We start from the raw sequence: 16,505 nt of genomic DNA on the forward strand, positions 1-16,505 counted from the left end.
AAATGCAACAACAACAGCAAAGTAGCCACTCTCGCCATTAGGGGGTCGGGAATGGGATGAAGCACTATTCATGAGTGCGCGGGTGCATATAGGGCCAAAATGTTGTATACAAAGCGAAATTTTGAACAAAAACAAAAAAAGTCAAAGACAAATAGAATAATAGAAACGCCAAAGACATATTTTTATAAAAATATTTTCAGTATAGTATAGCAGTAACAGCGTTGTGGCACTTGTCATTGTGTTGGCGTGGCGTCCCGATTTGTTATTGGTGTGTGTTGGCCGTTTGGTGGTATTGTTGCCACAATGTTTGGAATACGGTTGGCACCTTTTCTATTTTCAAAAATTAATTGCCTATTCCGAGCGGCCTCCGCAGCGCCAACGTTTCGGCCCACTCACTCGTGCTGCTATGCCGACAAGTCGGTTCGGCACGAGATCGGAGAAAAGTCACTTGTGCGCTCGCCACTGCGCGCTGGCGGGTGTTGGTGGGGGACGTTAAATGTACAGCATACACATATATTTGTATTTGTATTGGAATGTTTTTACTTATCAACGGCAACATGCAACGGCTGGCAGTCAGTCCATTTATGTTTTGATCGACTGAAAAATGCTGAAAACTCGAAAACTCGGAGGCAAACTCATATGCATGTGGCTATGTGTATGTGTAAATGTGTATGTTTTTTTTTGTATGCGTATGCTTCAAAGTATGAGGAATCTTTAAATATTTGTGTATTTCGGTGCGCGTTCACCGCTCTTCTTCCGCAAAATTATTTCGAAAAATTGCTCAGCTAAAAGCGTCTATACATACTTTCTATACAGATAAGACCCCACACCCATAGCAGCACACCTACGGCATTTTCATACACCCTGTATGTATGTGCGCGTTCCTGTACAAGTGGAATTTCTTTTTTGTGTGTGTGCGATTTTGAAAAATTAAAATTTCATTTGGTTTTGATTCTTGTAGACAGTATAAATATTAGTGGTAGCATGTCCAGTAGTCACTCGCAGTTCTACGGTGAAAGTGTAGGTTTGTCTCTTCATTTCATTATTTAATTAGAAAGGTTGGTGTCACCGTTTGATATTATTAATATTTTAAAAAGTGAAATGTGTACAGAACATTTAGATTTTTTTGAAAAGACGGCTTAAATAATAAAACTGTTTGGTGTTTGGTTCGCAAGATTTTTAAATTTAGTGATACATTTTATTTGAAAATATTTTCGGTGTTGGAAAAGTGTTTTGAATTTGTAAATTTGTATGCCAACACTTAAAAATTAAGTCAATTATTTATGGAATATCATTTTATATAACAAAATTGAGTAAAAATATTAATCCTCAAAAATATTAATTTTTAAAATTAAATTATCTTTTGTGTCGAAAACGAGTTGAAACTTTATACTACACGCACTTAATAAAAAAAAGAAAGACTATTACCTGAAGCAGTAATATTTAATATATAAATATTTTTTTATTTTTTGGTTTAAAAGATTTTATAAATTTTTTTTTTTATTAAAAAAGTTAAAAAAAAAAAATTTTTTAACCAAAAAACAAAAACACTTAACTCTAAAAATTATATATTTCAGTTCCAATTCTGCATTAGGCAATTTCAAATTATTGTTATTGTTATTGAATATAAAATTTTGAAAGTAAAAACATCAATATTAAAAAAAATTATATATTACAAATGTAAAAAAAAAATATTTTTATTTTGGGTTTACATAAAAAAATAAATGTTAAAACATTGTTACTTACAAAAATAAAAACAATTTGAGTTTAGATTTTTAGCATTTCAATAATTAGAAATAGTTAAAAAATTAATGGAAATTTTTGACGAATACGAAAAATCAACTTATGCGAGTTTAGGTAATTTTTGTAAAAGAAATATTTTTTAATTTTAGAAATAAAAAAAAACAAATTTTCAAAAATAGTTTTATTTGCGCATTTTAAAAAATAATATTTCCATACCATATACAAATTTTTTAAAATATTTATTAGAAAAAAAAATTTAAATGACAATTTAAAAGCTTTTTGATATAAATATCAAATAAAAACTAAGTTTAAACTGATGTATATATATTTTTTTTACAAAGATGACTATAAAATGTATAAAAAATTTTTAAATTTTAATATTTTAAATTTTAATTATCTTTTGATATTTTATTATTCTTTGATGCAACTTCCAATAAAAAAAATATATATATGTATATTCACCAAACAATAAAACCGAACATTTTTGTTGTTTACCGCTAAATTGAATAAAAAATCAGTTAAAACAAAAACACGTCAAAAATAAAAATATAATAATTAATAAAATCCCAAAGTAACAAACACTTACCATGTCTCTTTTCTTACCTTCTCTCTCTTTCACTTACTTGAATCCGCGTAGTATTAGTATATAAAAATCAAACAAAATGTGTGACGACGAAGTTGCTGCTCTGGTTGTTGACAATGGCTCCGGCATGTGCAAGGCTGGTTTCGCCGGTGATGATGCGCCCCGTGCTGTCTTCCCCTCAATTGTGGGTCGCCCACGTCATCAGGGTGTGATGGTTGGTATGGGACAGAAGGACTCATATGTCGGTGATGAGGCTCAATCCAAGAGAGGTATCCTCACATTGAAATACCCCATTGAGCACGGTATCATCACCAACTGGGATGATATGGAGAAAATCTGGCATCACACTTTCTACAATGAGTTGCGTGTCGCACCTGAAGAGCACCCAGTATTGCTCACCGAAGCACCATTGAATCCAAAAGCCAATCGTGAGAAGATGACCCAAATTATGTTTGAAACCTTCAACACACCCGCCATGTATGTCGCCATTCAAGCCGTACTCTCATTGTACGCCTCCGGTCGTACCACCGGTATCGTATTGGACTCTGGTGATGGTGTCTCACACACCGTACCCATCTATGAAGGTTACGCTCTGCCCCATGCCATCCTCCGTTTGGATTTGGCCGGTCGCGATTTGACTGATTACCTCATGAAGATTCTGACTGAGCGCGGCTACTCGTTCACCACCACTGCTGAGCGTGAAATTGTACGTGACATTAAGGAGAAATTGTGCTATGTTGCATTGGACTTTGAGCAAGAAATGGCCACTGCCGCTGCCTCCACCTCATTGGAGAAATCCTATGAATTGCCTGATGGTCAAGTGATCACCATTGGTAATGAACGTTTCCGCTGCCCCGAATCACTCTTCCAACCCTCATTCTTGGGTATGGAATCGAGCGGTATCCATGAGACTGTCTACAATTCGATCATGAAGTGCGATGTGGATATCCGTAAGGACTTGTATGCCAACATTGTCATGTCTGGCGGTACCACCATGTACCCCGGTATTGCTGATCGTATGCAAAAGGAAATCACTGCCTTGGCGCCATCCACCATCAAGATCAAGATCATTGCCCCACCAGAGCGTAAATACTCCGTATGGATTGGCGGTTCCATCTTGGCCTCACTCTCCACCTTCCAACAGATGTGGATCTCGAAACAGGAATACGATGAATCCGGCCCAGGCATTGTCCACCGCAAATGCTTCTAAACGCTCAATGAGAATCAGAAAACTGAGGGCTTTTATGCTCCAACCCCCCCCTTTGCTATGTATTGTATTTGTTTTATTTTAATACTTTATTTTAAAATTAATTATGTATGTAAATATTTTTATAAGAACAAAAATGTAGCAAGAACAACGGCACTAGATATACCAAAGAAAACGTTGATAACGATAATGATAATGATGATGATAGGAAGTTGAAAATTGCAAAAGAATAATGGAAAATACGACTATATGCGCGAGAATAATCAAAGAGAAAAAACACTGCATTGAAAATCCCATGAAAGAAATAAACAAATTATTGAAAAATATATATACAAACCTACAATTTTATTGAAATCTACAAACACATAAATATCTCGTTTTTTATTGACCTCATACGAACATACATTAAATTTTTGTGTATCCATAAATCATCTGGACATCTCCATTAAGCGTATGTATTCTCTGCCTCCCTACACACTGTGCAACGTCATTGCTGCAGCTATTAGTCCATTAGTGGTCTAAAAATAGCGCCGTTGCAGTCAGCAGCATGCAACAAATCAAAATGCAGATCTCCTGCTACATTTCCATTTCGGGCGCTATTCCTTCGCACTTGACTCGTTGGCGTATTATATTTAGACACCTGCACACAGGCAGCCAAGAGCGTCTATCGGTGATCGGTGCTCATGCACTGCGCAACCCACCACACCAAGTTTCTTCCAAATAAAGTCCGTTCACTTGCTAGCAGTGTGCTGGGTGATTCACCCTTCTACGCGATGGTTTTGTTAATCTTCGTGTACATAATCCGACGGCATGTTCACCCACGATGCGCGCCGGATATATTTCGTTGCCTGCCACACACGCACGCACACAAGCGACTACTTAAATACAAAAATATGCTTGACGTTTCTAAAAATATCGCAGCGATATGTTTGCTTGCTGTCATATATATACAGTTATGAGAGGTGTGTTTGTTGTTTGGTTTCGAAGCATTCGCATCTTTCAAATTTCCTTCTCCATTTTTGGCCGCGCATAAATACTAAATTAATTATGGTATATACACGGATGTATGAACCTAGGTGCGTATATAAACATATAGTGATGGTTTTGAAAGGCTAACGTTTTATGACTTTTCCTCATCGCTAAAGCTTTGATGTATTAACTATTAGTTTCTGCCTAAAATGAGGTGTTTTGATTTTCTGTGGGTAAAGCAAGTATATATTTGTTTGTTGTTGAAAATAAATAATTTTTCAAGTAAACAAAATTTATATAACCTAATTTATAAATGTTGTTTAATAGTTCAGATATTCAGCACTTGACTATGTGATATAGATCATGTAAATTTTGCCTAGAGTTGAAACAAAAAAAAATTATTTTCACGATTGATGGGTGTAATTTAAAAAAAAAAAACAAGTTTTTGTATTGTTTGTTTGAAAACACAGCGATCGTTTTCCAGCTAACTGTAAGAAGCATATACGAAATCAAATTTTAACTGAACTGACACACAAAAAAAAGCATTTTCACGTGTTTAATACAAATCTTTATTGGCGCCTTCAAAATAGGCTCTTCTTGAGCTAATGAGAATGTAAATGCTTAATCCAATTTTCCATACACTTGTTATAAGCCTCGGCAGGGTTGACTTTCAGTGTCTTAAACGAATTTTGGTTTTTTGGGTTTCGGCTTATTTTTGGAGCGCCATTCGCTAGATTCATGGACAGTTGCGATGTCATATTCATAAACCCACGTCTCACCACCAGTAATGATGCGTTTGATGAATGTAGAGTCCTCAGCTACATTGACAAGCATCTCTTTTGCAAATTCTACTCGACGACTTTTTTGCAAATGATTCAACTCTTTTGGTACGACTCTAAGATTGATACGCTTAACAACCAAAATGTGTTGAGTTGATCTATAAAAGATGTTGAGATACTCTGCTATCTCTCTGATGCCTATACAACGATTTGCAAACACTGAATTTTTAATTTTTTCGATGTTTTGTGCGTTACGATATACGACTCGCCTGAGGCAAGTTATGCATGACTTCACGACCTTTTTTGAATGCTTTGTGTCACTCAAATATTTATGTTCGTGATAAAGCAGACGCCTAAAAATACTTCTGCAACATTTACAACGATTCCGTAGCTGAACAATTGGAAGCACAAAATTTCAAGCAAACTCGTTGTTCAATTTTTATTTCATGGTTAAAATCGCCAGACAAACTTTTCGCAGCGTAAACGAACTGCTGCCAAACACACACCAATTGATATATGGAGATCAAACTTCACACGAACATTAAAAAAGGTTGTACCGATTTAGGAAAATTTTTTATCGATTCGCTCAAATTTGATCTGTATTATAACTTATACCCTAAATAATTATTGCGCTCTGGCTTATGCAAATATTTTGTTAAAAAAGTGATACCTCAACATATAAATTATTATTACTTTGTTTATATAATATTGTAATACGTTACCAAAAAATAGTGATATCTTTCAATATCTTTTCTCGATTTTCACAAACTTCTTTTGAAGCAAATTTTTCACCTGTAAAATCATAGTGCTGACAAAATTTGTATGAGTGCCTTTGATGCGCACTATTTCGCAAGATCATAGACCAAATTTGACACCCTGCATTTCTGGTAGTAATTGAAACAATTTCATAAATATATTTTTTATATATTTATTTGTATATTTTATTAAAAAATATATTTTTTAACAATAAAATCTAAATATCAGTAAATGCTAAACTAAATGTACATAAGTAAGTATTGTATATGTATTTAAAAATATTTTATATTAGATATTGTTTATATATGTATATGTATATAAATATTTAAGTATATATAGAGTATATAATGGGTAAAAGAATACAATGTATGTATTGTCTTTTAATCGGAGTTAATAAAATATTATTATGTATTGCGATATTTAATGGTAATTGCGACCATGTAAAGAGGATGTTGCTATTATAAAATAATACTCACAGTATTTATATGTATGCATGTAGTAAGTTTAATGCCAGTCAAGCAGTAGTTAGGTTAAGGTTTAAGGCTGAGGTTTGTGGTGTATGTGGAGATATGCTATTTATAATTATTTGTTTTTGTTTGAGAGAATTTATATATTTTATAACGTTCGAGCAACTCCAATGGAGGAAATTGAAAAATGGACGATTAAAAAGGTTGTAAATATAAATAATTCAGTAAAAGAAAACATGCATTAATTTACAACAAGCTGAAAGTTAGTGAATATGTTCAAAACATTATTAAAAATAACATATTAAAACGCATCATTGTACCTACATACGAGTATATGCGGAACAAAAAATATTTAAGGTCAAAGATGAAAAAACTTTTTTGAGCTTCTTAGAAAAAAAGTATTCATATTTTTTTATATATAAATTTATCATCTACAACTTTCGTGCGTTTCGTTGAGAATCGCGAAAAAAAAATTTCGCGTTTGACCGGCGTATTTTTTCCCCCATATCAAAACAATGGGTACTTTCAGTATAATTGTTTTTTTTTTTTCTATCATGCTTTGCACATTTCACTAATTCTTAGCTTGTTGTAAATTTAAGTAACTTCACTCCTAATTTCGGTCTAATTTGACTCTACTAAAATTTACGCTTTTAGCACCAGAAGCCAATGCGTTTTATCAAAATTTAGTTATTTTACTTTAAGTGTTTATAAAAATACAAGATTCAGCTGCAATAATTTTACTATAATGAACTTGATTATAATAATTTGTAATCTTTTTTTATTTTTAATTTTGACGCATATTTCGAGTTATCGGGTTATAAAAAAATATATTTACTATGGCTTTGCTTCAATATAATTAACCAATTAATCGTTGTACTTTTTATGTTCGATTATCATAGAAAAATATCTCAAATTCGCATTACTAATTACTTAATTTTTCAACTATTCATCTTGTCATACCAAAATACTTTATCTGCACCAAATATATAAATACCGATAAGTTTTTTATTATTTATTATGTGCATAAAAATATTCATTGTGTGCTATTTATGCTTTAAAAAATGTGTTATGACCGCTTTTGGCAAATGTCAACTCACATACACAAATATTTTTGCGTAAAAATTGATAAATAGCGTTTACAAGCCGGCGTACGCTTCAAATTGATTTATGTAACACATTCGCACACACTTACACCGTTGCATTATTGACCAATAACTCATAAATAATGCAATATGCAATTAAAACAGTGTCATTTCAGACACCTCATTGACATAACAGTACACCACAAACCACGCTTAAGTTCAAATGCCATACGCGGCTTTGAGTAGAATCACTATAAACACTTATTTTCAATTGGACATGTGTTGATGGGATGTTCAAAATGCTTTTCAGGCGGGTACTTCTGAGCAAAAATTGCTTTAACTTTAATTATATTGGAACTCTATATGTATATATGTATGCAGTACAATAAGGCACAAACATTCGTTTCGTTTTATCATTGCTCAATTGTTGTAGTTTTAAGTTTTTATACACATGTATAATATAGATATATGCGTGTTAGTGATTTTCACTCACAAAATATTCTTTTGAGTAAATTTAAGTACATACCATAATGGGCTGCGTATAGTCTCAAAACATTTACATATTTTAATTATGCCAAAGTGTTGTATATGCATGTGTGTATATATGTATAAATCGTAAAATGGAATTCTGTATTAAGTACGCTTGAAAGCCTAAAACATACTGCTAGCAATGGAAAATCGTTTAACGTAATTAAAATGCCATGCCGCAATAAATGTAAGTAGCAGAGGCATAAGCGCTCATGTTGATTTAAAAAACGTTTCAGTTCTAGAAACTCATTAACTACAATTTAAAAAAAAAATAAAAAAAAACGTTATCTTGGGTTGCATCGAATTTATAATACCCTATACAAATAAAAAATGGATAAAAAAATTGCTTTCGTTCGATCAATTTGTATGACAGTTATAGGATATAGTAGTGCGATCTCAGCAATTTTCGCAGAGATTGTTACGTTGTCTCAGACAATAATCCACGCCATATTTCGTGACGATCGGTCACATCAGACGACAGCTATATGCTATAGTTATCTGATATTGGCAATTCCGGCAAATGCGCAACTTCGTGAAACTTCAAAAAAGACGTGTGCAAAATTTCATATCGATATCTCAATACTGAGGGACAAGTTCACGTACATACCGTATATACAGCTCGTCACGCTGATCATTTTTATCTATATTTTATGGGATCTCCGACGTTTCCTTTTGGGTATGAAAAACTTTGTGACATATTAAAAATATACCCTGGGTAGGGTATTTTCGGCACTTAAAACCTAACAAATTAAAATTTTTTCGTGAACTTTTCAAAACTTCATAAATACAAGTTGAGCCCTTATGCCTGTATTGCTACATAATTATTTGATTAATTTTTTCTCCACTTTCGCTTACAAGTTTTCTAATTTCTGGAATGCTTTTTATAAATATTTCTTCATGGAATCGTCTCTTAATTTAATATAATAATATAATCGGCACTTTTGTCATGCACAAATGCCTTGGCATTTACTTTTAAAATTGCAATAAATAAATTTCTAATAATTTGTTTTTTAATTTAAGGCAACTTAATGGTTGCACGATCGAAACTGTTGTCTAACTAATTAAATTATCAGAAAATTGAGCACTTACAATTGCGTTGTTATAACGGATTTTCGCATAATTGTTGGTTCTTTGCCTTTAGGCGCTGAAACCACTTCTGATGACACCAGCCAAGGTGATACCATGTCGTTGTTGTTCGGAATATGTGTGACGGAATGATTATTTTGATGCTGTAGAAAGAAGAGAACACAACATTAGTTAATACAACATAACCTCACATATTAAAAAAGGAAAGCATAATAATTAAACGAAAAATTAAAACAAAACAAAATAAACCATTTAAATAAAAAAAATAATTTATTTTAAAAATTATTACTTTTTTTGCTTATAAAAATATATATAATTAAAATTTAAATATTTAATAAATTTATAATTTAATTTAATTAATTTCAAATTTTAATTAATGTATTTTTCACTTATAAAAACATATATAATCAAAAAATTTAAATATTTATAAATAAATTTAATGAATTTTAAATTTTAACTATTTCTTTTCACTATTTAATAAATAAAAACAATTATGCAATAAAATAAAAGTATTAGGTGATCACAAAAAAAAAAAATAATAATAAACTAAAAACAAAACAACAAAACCCAAAAATAACAACATTAACGTATATTCTCGGCATGCGACAACCCAACACCTTAATACCAATGACGTATGAAGTAAACAAATGCAAACCTTATTCTCAATTTCTTTTTTCGTTAGCATTTGCGCATCAGTTTCACAGCGGTCCCGCTCGTTAGTCACATCGTTCACATGCTGCTGTTGGCGTTCTTGTTCGCGCAACGTGGAGAATAATGTTGTGCCAGCAGACGGTTTGGTCGGCGACTGGTTGCCACCATCGATGTTGACCAATTCCGTTTCGTTACTCTTCCCAATAAGCGTGCTGCTGGCGGACTTCTTCTCATTTGTGGCACGCACATTATTATTTATAATGTTATTGATGAAAATCTCGTTAATTAAACGCTCAGCAGCGGAAGCATTGCTCGCAGCTGTGGCGCTGAATGTGTGCGTTGGCGTTGGTGGTGGCGTGGTTATGGTGGCAATATTTGCTGTTGGCGTGGTGGGTGTCAACAACAAATTCTCACCTGTTGTTGTGGCATTACCTTTGCGAATTGTGAATGTTTCGTTGGCGCTGGCAGGACTTGTTGTTGTTGTGGTGAAAACTGTGCTTGTATGCGTGTTATTATAAGATGACGACGATGCGTTGGGGCTCATGCTATTGAATTCAGATATGAAAGTGGCATTGGAAAATGGTGATATTGTCGTTTTGGAAGCGGTTATCTTTCGCGTTGATGGTGTTGTGGGCGATGGCAAAACATGCGCCTCGGCAACGTATGTGTTCGAGGCATTCGCATCTGTATTGCCACTGCCCACAGTGATGGCGGTGCTGCTCGTTGGTTTTTGTTCCGTTATGCTCAAAGTTAGTTTATCACCGCCCTAAGCGCAACACAATACAAAACAAAAAAGTGGTAACACAAAAGTAGACGTAAATACAAAACCAAAAACGAAAGCAGGTGGGGAAAAACAAAAAGCGTGAGACAAATTAAATAAATTATGAATAGGTGGAAACAATTAATCATATGTACATATGTTTATAAGTATGTGCATAAGTTAACTTAGTGTGCAGGTAGTCAACAGTTCGTGAAGAGGCGTAAAGCAGTCCAAATAAATATGAAATTTTACTCACCACAGAAATATAGGTGGCATTCAATGAGTCTGGGCCGTCACTACTATACATTGTGTTATTGTTGTTGTTGTTCGTATTAATACTGCTGAATATGCTATTGCTGTTGTTGTTGTTGTGTTGCACTGTGCTTGGTGCGGGCACAAACATTTGATTTGTCATTTTCGCATTCGTATTGGCATTCGTGTGCACCCCAGTGCCAAGCTCTTCTTCGACGCGCGCTGTAATGTAACAATTTTTATTACTAAGCACTATAGAACTTAGCACGTAGTTTGGAAAACACAAAAATTAATGTCGGAGACTCTATAAAATATACATATATAAATAATCGGCGTGACGAGCTGAGTCGATTTAGCCATACCCGTGTTTGCACACGTCTTTCTATTCCCAAGAAGGTGCTCGCTTGTTGGATCCGCCAATATTGGACTACGACCACTATAGCATAAAGTTACCGATCAAAATCAAAATTCGTGTATGGAATACTTTTTAATTTGATAAGTTTATCTTCACAAAATTAGGCATTTATCATTATCTAGGACAACGCTACGATGTCTGAATATATTGTTCAAATCGGACCACTATAGCATATAGCTGCCATACAAACTGAACGATCAAAATCAAGTTATTGTATGGAAAACTTTATTATTTGACGAAATACCTTAACGAAACTTGGCATTAAATTAATATCCAAGGCAACGGTACAAACTCCGAAGATCGAACCACTACAACATATAGCTGTCATACAAACTGGACGATCAAAATCAAGTTCTTGTAAGGAAACTTTTTTTTTTGTTTGTAAAGGGTATTCCAATTTCGGTGCAACCGAAGTTACCGTTTTTTCTTGTTTTTTTTATATTAAATTACATATAAACTTCACTTACCCTTCAAAATATTGCATTTTATGTGTCCGGGCGGCAGTGCGCCACCGCCAACATTTGCCAGCTTCACTTGATTATTCGGTTTATCCGAACTGGAAAGTCGCTTCAATGTCTCTGTATTATGTTCCATATCGAAGGTTTTGTTTATCGTTACCCTATGAAGTAATTAAAATGGAATTTATTATTAAATATTAATATTTAGAAGGCTGAGCTGTTAAAAGAAAGCATATTAATGCGAATTTTGCTCTACCTGATACTGTTAGCATCATTAATAGCTTCAGTTGCTAGTATAGATGGGGATGGATCTTTAACAATGGACTTAAGTAATGAATCTAGCTCTTTATCTTTGTCCGATAAGGCACTTCTAATGCTGCACAACGAGACAGATGTAAAATTAGTACATATATAATAAACATTTAACTACAAACGAAAAACTAAATAGCTAAAACTCATAAAACCGAAATATAGTGAGAGAAATAAATACCGTGTAGTAAATAATATTCACAGCAAAGAAATAGTTATGATAGTGCGAGCAAGTAACGTATTGAAACAAAAACGTTTTAGTTTCGTAATAGAAGTAATAATTTTTAAATAACAAATACTAGGCGATACGTGTATAGCTGCACATAAATTCAAGAAATAGTTGAAACTAGTTTTCACAATTCACCTGAAGCCCGAGCTAATGGAGGCTTTGCCAAAGGAACCGTGATGTGAGGAGGCATTATTTCTAAACGGATTAGTATCATCGGCATTCTTCGTTGTAGCTGGTGGATATAAGCTACTGGTTGCGCCAATGGAATCAGTATCAAGCCTACCAGGAATATACATATATGTGGTACAACTTTACAAAACAAACATAAAATCCGTTAAAACTTACTTCACTGCTAAAGCTTCCTTATTGTAGCAATCGAGTTTTGTGTAGCCGCTTTCTTCACCACTTGAATCCGAGCGCATGGAATTACGACGCACGCCACTATTGCTGCCACGCGCCGCAGCTGCACTGCATGTTGCCGTATCATTCAGCAACTCTACATTGGCATTGTAAATAACCGTTTGTATGGATGGCGAGGGTGTAGCCGCATTGGATGGTTGCTCCATCGTTGATGTATTCGTGAGCAACGAGTCGAGTGTAGTGTTGGCCGGTTCAACTGCGGCGGCGGCAGCTGCTGCGGCACGCGCATTTACCGCAGCTACAGCTGAGGCGGCCGCTTCTTGTGAAGCTTTTTGACGATCACGTAGCAGATGCGACTGACGGCTGGCGAAACGTTGTGAGGGACGACGTTCAAATTGTACAGTGCGTCGGGCACGACTTTGCTGTGTGGTTTGAAACTCTGTGCGACCCGAGTAGCGGAAACGTGAACCCATGCGGAAGAAGTTTTGACGTGCAGAAGGACCCTTGACAGGCGCACGCAAACGGAAGAATGTATGATGCTCTACGGCACATTTCCATAAATGTTTGCACGCTTTCTCGTTATACAAGCGAAAAACGAAAGTATGTTCCTGTTCGCGTCCCTCATCATCATCTTCGATAACGATTAGCGTAAGTTTCTTCTTTTTAAAATCCAATTTACTGATTTTCGGCCAGAAGAATAAGCCGATCTTTTGATCACGCTCAAAAACCAAAATGCCAGTTGGTGTTAGACCTAAATGATACTCGCAACCGTCTTTACCCTGTAATATATGTTTTACTTATTAATATTTAATATGTTTCCATATAACTTTGTAAATATTTACCAAGACTGTGTGCATATCAACACCATACATATCCAACCATTTGGCTTTATTTAAGTAGGCCGTTTCGGCTTGCGCAGGCGTCAAACCACGACATGTTTTATACTCCTCCAATATGGCAATTTCGAGATCCTCAGTTTGTTCCGGCACAAAGCGGAATTCCGAAACTGTGACCGCAGTATGCACTTGTTCATCGTAATCACCAAGTTCAGCTATAAATATATAAATTACAGTTAGAAACGATTTTGTGCACTTATTATCAAGTCATACATTGCAATGCGAGCGCACACAATTCAGCAGCTTTATCATCGGGACAATCTAAGCGACCTTCCAGTAGATCTTGTTTCAATTGAAGGAAGAATAGATAACGGGTCAGCTCCTCACGTAAGGTGTTTGGCTCCGATGAATAAAACTTTACTTTCATACGAAAGGTGTATGGTGGTCCGACTAGAAAAATATGTTATCATTATTGTGTTGATTTACAAATAAGCAGTTACTTACTCTTTACTTGCTTCTTTATAGGTTTTGTAGGATCTAGCCAGTGTTTAACATGATTCGCATCAGTAAATTGCAAACCGAAGTAATCTTTTTCAATTACGTCTAATGCATAGAAGACTTGTTCGTATAAGAAGCTTCCGAGTGCCTTTTTCTGTAAAATTAAAAAATATTATAGTAAACTTTCGATATTTTGAAAGTAAAAATAAACATTTATTTACTTGTATCCTAATATATGTAATTGGTAGAAAAAAATCTAAAACAAGAAAACACGTTAACATCGATTGCACCGAAACTATAATACCCTTAACCAATAAAATAGTTTCCATACATGACCTCGATTTTGATCGTTCAGATTGTATGGCAACAAATATATATTTGATACGGTCCCCGACGTATTCTTTTGGGTTTAACTAACTTCGTGGCAAACTTAATATACCCTGTTTAGAGTATAAAAATAAATGTATTAATTTGCCTGATGATATTTCAAACTAATTGGTGGAGAAAATCTAAAAAAAAAAAATATTTTTGGATAGTTCACCTATTATACCTTCAAAATTTGAGAAGACCGTGTCCACTCAAGTAAATTTGTAATATGATGTGTAAAAAAAATTGTTTAGGTAATTGAATAGACTTTCGGAGTTTGAAAGCTTAACGAATTTCTAATTAAGGTTTCATATTCAATTTTACACGTGAAAAATTGCAATTTCATTATCTGAAATGTTCTGCTAATTCTAACTACCTAGTTCTTTTTACATACATATGCATATTACTTAGAATATACAAATTTAGAATAAGTTAAACACCCGAACTAAACTACTAAAACAATGAATTGAAACTAATACGTTTGTCTAGTGCGACGAACCACGTAATTTAATTAATGAAATGAGAGGTTTAGCACTTTCTCTTTTTTGTTCTAGCCTTATCTTTTTTCAATTTATACATTCGTATTTATATACAATGTTAACCGTATTTGCAATAAATAACTTTATGTTCGTACTTACTGATAGTTCAATGGAGAGATCTGTATTGTCTAAAAGCACTACACGGCACTCAATTTTATTTTTGTTTACTGGCATACGCTGCGCTTTAATTTGCGTGCCGCTACTACTGTTTGCATTTGTAACACCACCTCCGCCGGGACCACCGGCAACGCCTCCTCTGCTTTCCACATAGTTGCTACGCACCTTTCGACGACTTAAAAAGCGCAACATTTCCCGCTAGCAAAATTTACATGAACACAAACATTCGCCAAACCACTTTCGACACCTTTCTTCAGTACGCGTGTCAACTATTTCATCAACGTTGAATATGTCCAATTGGTATTGTCGTTGTTATAAATTTCCCCACTTCGTATCCTAATTCTGCGTTACTTTACGCTAACGTGAAGCAAAAGTTGATGCAGCAACTTGTAGCTTGCCAAAACACGACGACTGCGCCGCCGCCACCGCCCCACAATAGTTTGCGTCTGTGGTTTAGCTAAACTTGTACGTCGTTGGCTCAAACCTACTGATCCTGTTCTTACTGCTTTTTGGGTATTAATTTTGTCTTTTTATAATTCGCCTGCAATTTCCCCAATACCCAATCACAAATTTTCTAAGCACTTTTTTGCCGCTGTTTTGACGTTTATGTCACTTTTTTAGTTCTCCACATATTCAGCCACTCCTCACCATATAAGAACACGACCGAGACTTTTCTTCTCAATTATCGAACACAACAACAAAAACAAGTTTCACAGGTTGTTTCTACCATGAAGGCCGCAAATAAAAAGCATAGAAATCAATACACTCGAACCGAAATTGTTTAAATATTTTCGCAACATAATTATAACACTTTCAAGTTATTGGAATTGCATTTTATTAACTTAAAATGAAGCAATTAACCAAATTATTTAAACCGAAAAAGCCAACAGCACAGCAAGGCAAAAAGAAAAATTTCAGAGTTGCACATATTTTCCTTCAATGCTACCAATTGAATTCGTCGCTCGTCAATGTGGCCATTCTGTATTGTATTTAGGTGTTTTCTTATCGGCGGTAATTATTTTAATTCTTATATCTAATTTGTTAAAAAACATATTAACGACAATTGCTATAACTATTATTCTCAAAATAAATAAGTACTAAATATTATTTATTTTTAATTTTTAATTCCAAATACCGGACTGAAAAAAAAATCCTAACATAAATAATAATTAGGAATTTCAAAAAGAAATCGTTTTAGAAATACGAAGTACACTACCTTTTTGAATTAAAGCTTGTACAGAGCCATCATATTCAATACTCTAGAGTACAGGTCGGCAAATAACACACTAATGATTTATATTTAATCAATCTTTAGATTTGATTTTGGGTATCAAAAGTTAGATATTAAGTTTTAAATATACAATTAAAATAAAGTTGTTCATTCCAATCCTCCTTGAATATAAATTAAAAATCTTTTTTTCAGAATAAAAGAATTGAAAATTTCATTTATTATCCCAAAATTTGAAAATTGAAAATTACATTTTTGACATTTTAAATAAGATCTATCTTTAATAT

At 34.0% G+C, this 16,505-nt stretch overlaps 2 protein-coding genes across 5 annotated transcripts; one reads left to right on the forward strand and one right to left on the reverse strand.

Annotated features, from left to right (window-relative positions):
• Positions 1 to 936: 936 nt before the first annotated feature.
• On the forward strand, positions 937 to 3,903 carry Act87E (Actin 87E). Its single transcript, XM_014235155.3, has 2 exons — positions 937 to 1,058; positions 2,381 to 3,903. Exon 2 carries the CDS (start codon positions 2,406 to 2,408, stop codon positions 3,534 to 3,536), a length of 1,131 nt encoding a protein of 376 aa, XP_014090630.1. The 5' UTR covers positions 937 to 1,058; positions 2,381 to 2,405; the 3' UTR covers positions 3,537 to 3,903.
• Positions 3,904 to 6,445: 2,542 nt separating this feature from the next.
• On the reverse strand, positions 6,446 to 15,933 carry yrt (erythrocyte membrane protein band 4.1-like yurt). Of its 4 annotated transcripts, XM_014235152.3 has the most exons (11): positions 14,973 to 15,929; positions 13,975 to 14,122; positions 13,744 to 13,920; positions 13,477 to 13,685; positions 12,620 to 13,413; positions 12,410 to 12,553; positions 11,993 to 12,112; positions 11,746 to 11,897; positions 10,868 to 11,085; positions 9,856 to 10,617; positions 6,446 to 9,343 (listed from the first exon to the last, which is right to left on the reverse strand). In XM_014235152.3, the coding sequence occupies exons 1-11, from the start codon at positions 15,180 to 15,182 to the stop codon at positions 9,200 to 9,202; spliced, it is 3,078 nt and encodes a 1,025-aa protein (XP_014090627.2). In that variant the 5' UTR covers positions 15,183 to 15,929; the 3' UTR covers positions 6,446 to 9,199. The 4 variants fall into 4 exon arrangements, with proteins under 4 accessions (XP_014090627.2, XP_014090629.2, XP_014090628.2 ...); XM_014235154.3 differs by lacking the exon at positions 11,993 to 12,112 and having other exon boundaries at positions 14,973 to 15,931; XM_014235153.3 differs by lacking the exon at positions 9,856 to 10,617 and having other exon boundaries at positions 14,973 to 15,925.
• Positions 15,934 to 16,505: the final 572 nt, after the last annotated feature.

Source organism: Bactrocera oleae, chromosome 2 (genome assembly GCF_042242935.1).
Source record: "Bactrocera oleae isolate idBacOlea1 chromosome 2, idBacOlea1, whole genome shotgun sequence".
NCBI classification, from domain to species: Eukaryota; Metazoa; Arthropoda; class Insecta; order Diptera; family Tephritidae; genus Bactrocera; species Bactrocera oleae.

What these genes read in the sequence shown, in the direction of transcription:
- Act87E (XM_014235155.3), top strand. Translation starts at nt 2,406, where the DNA reads ATGTGTGACGACGAAGTTGCTGCTCTGGTTGTTGACAATGGCTCCGGC.
- yrt (XM_014235152.3), bottom strand. Translation starts at nt 15,182, where the DNA reads ATGTTGCGCTTTTTAAGTCGTCGAAAGGTGCGTAGCAACTATGTGGAA. An exon ending in GTGTGCGCTCGCATTGCAAT is followed by an intron (nt 13,686 to 13,743) that starts GTATGACTTGAT and finishes ATATATTTATAG; the next exon opens with CTGAACTTGGTGATTACGAT. An exon ending in AAGGAAGCTTTAGCAGTGAA is followed by an intron (nt 12,554 to 12,619) that starts GTAAGTTTTAAC and finishes TATTCCTGGTAG; the next exon opens with GCTTGATACTGATTCCATTG.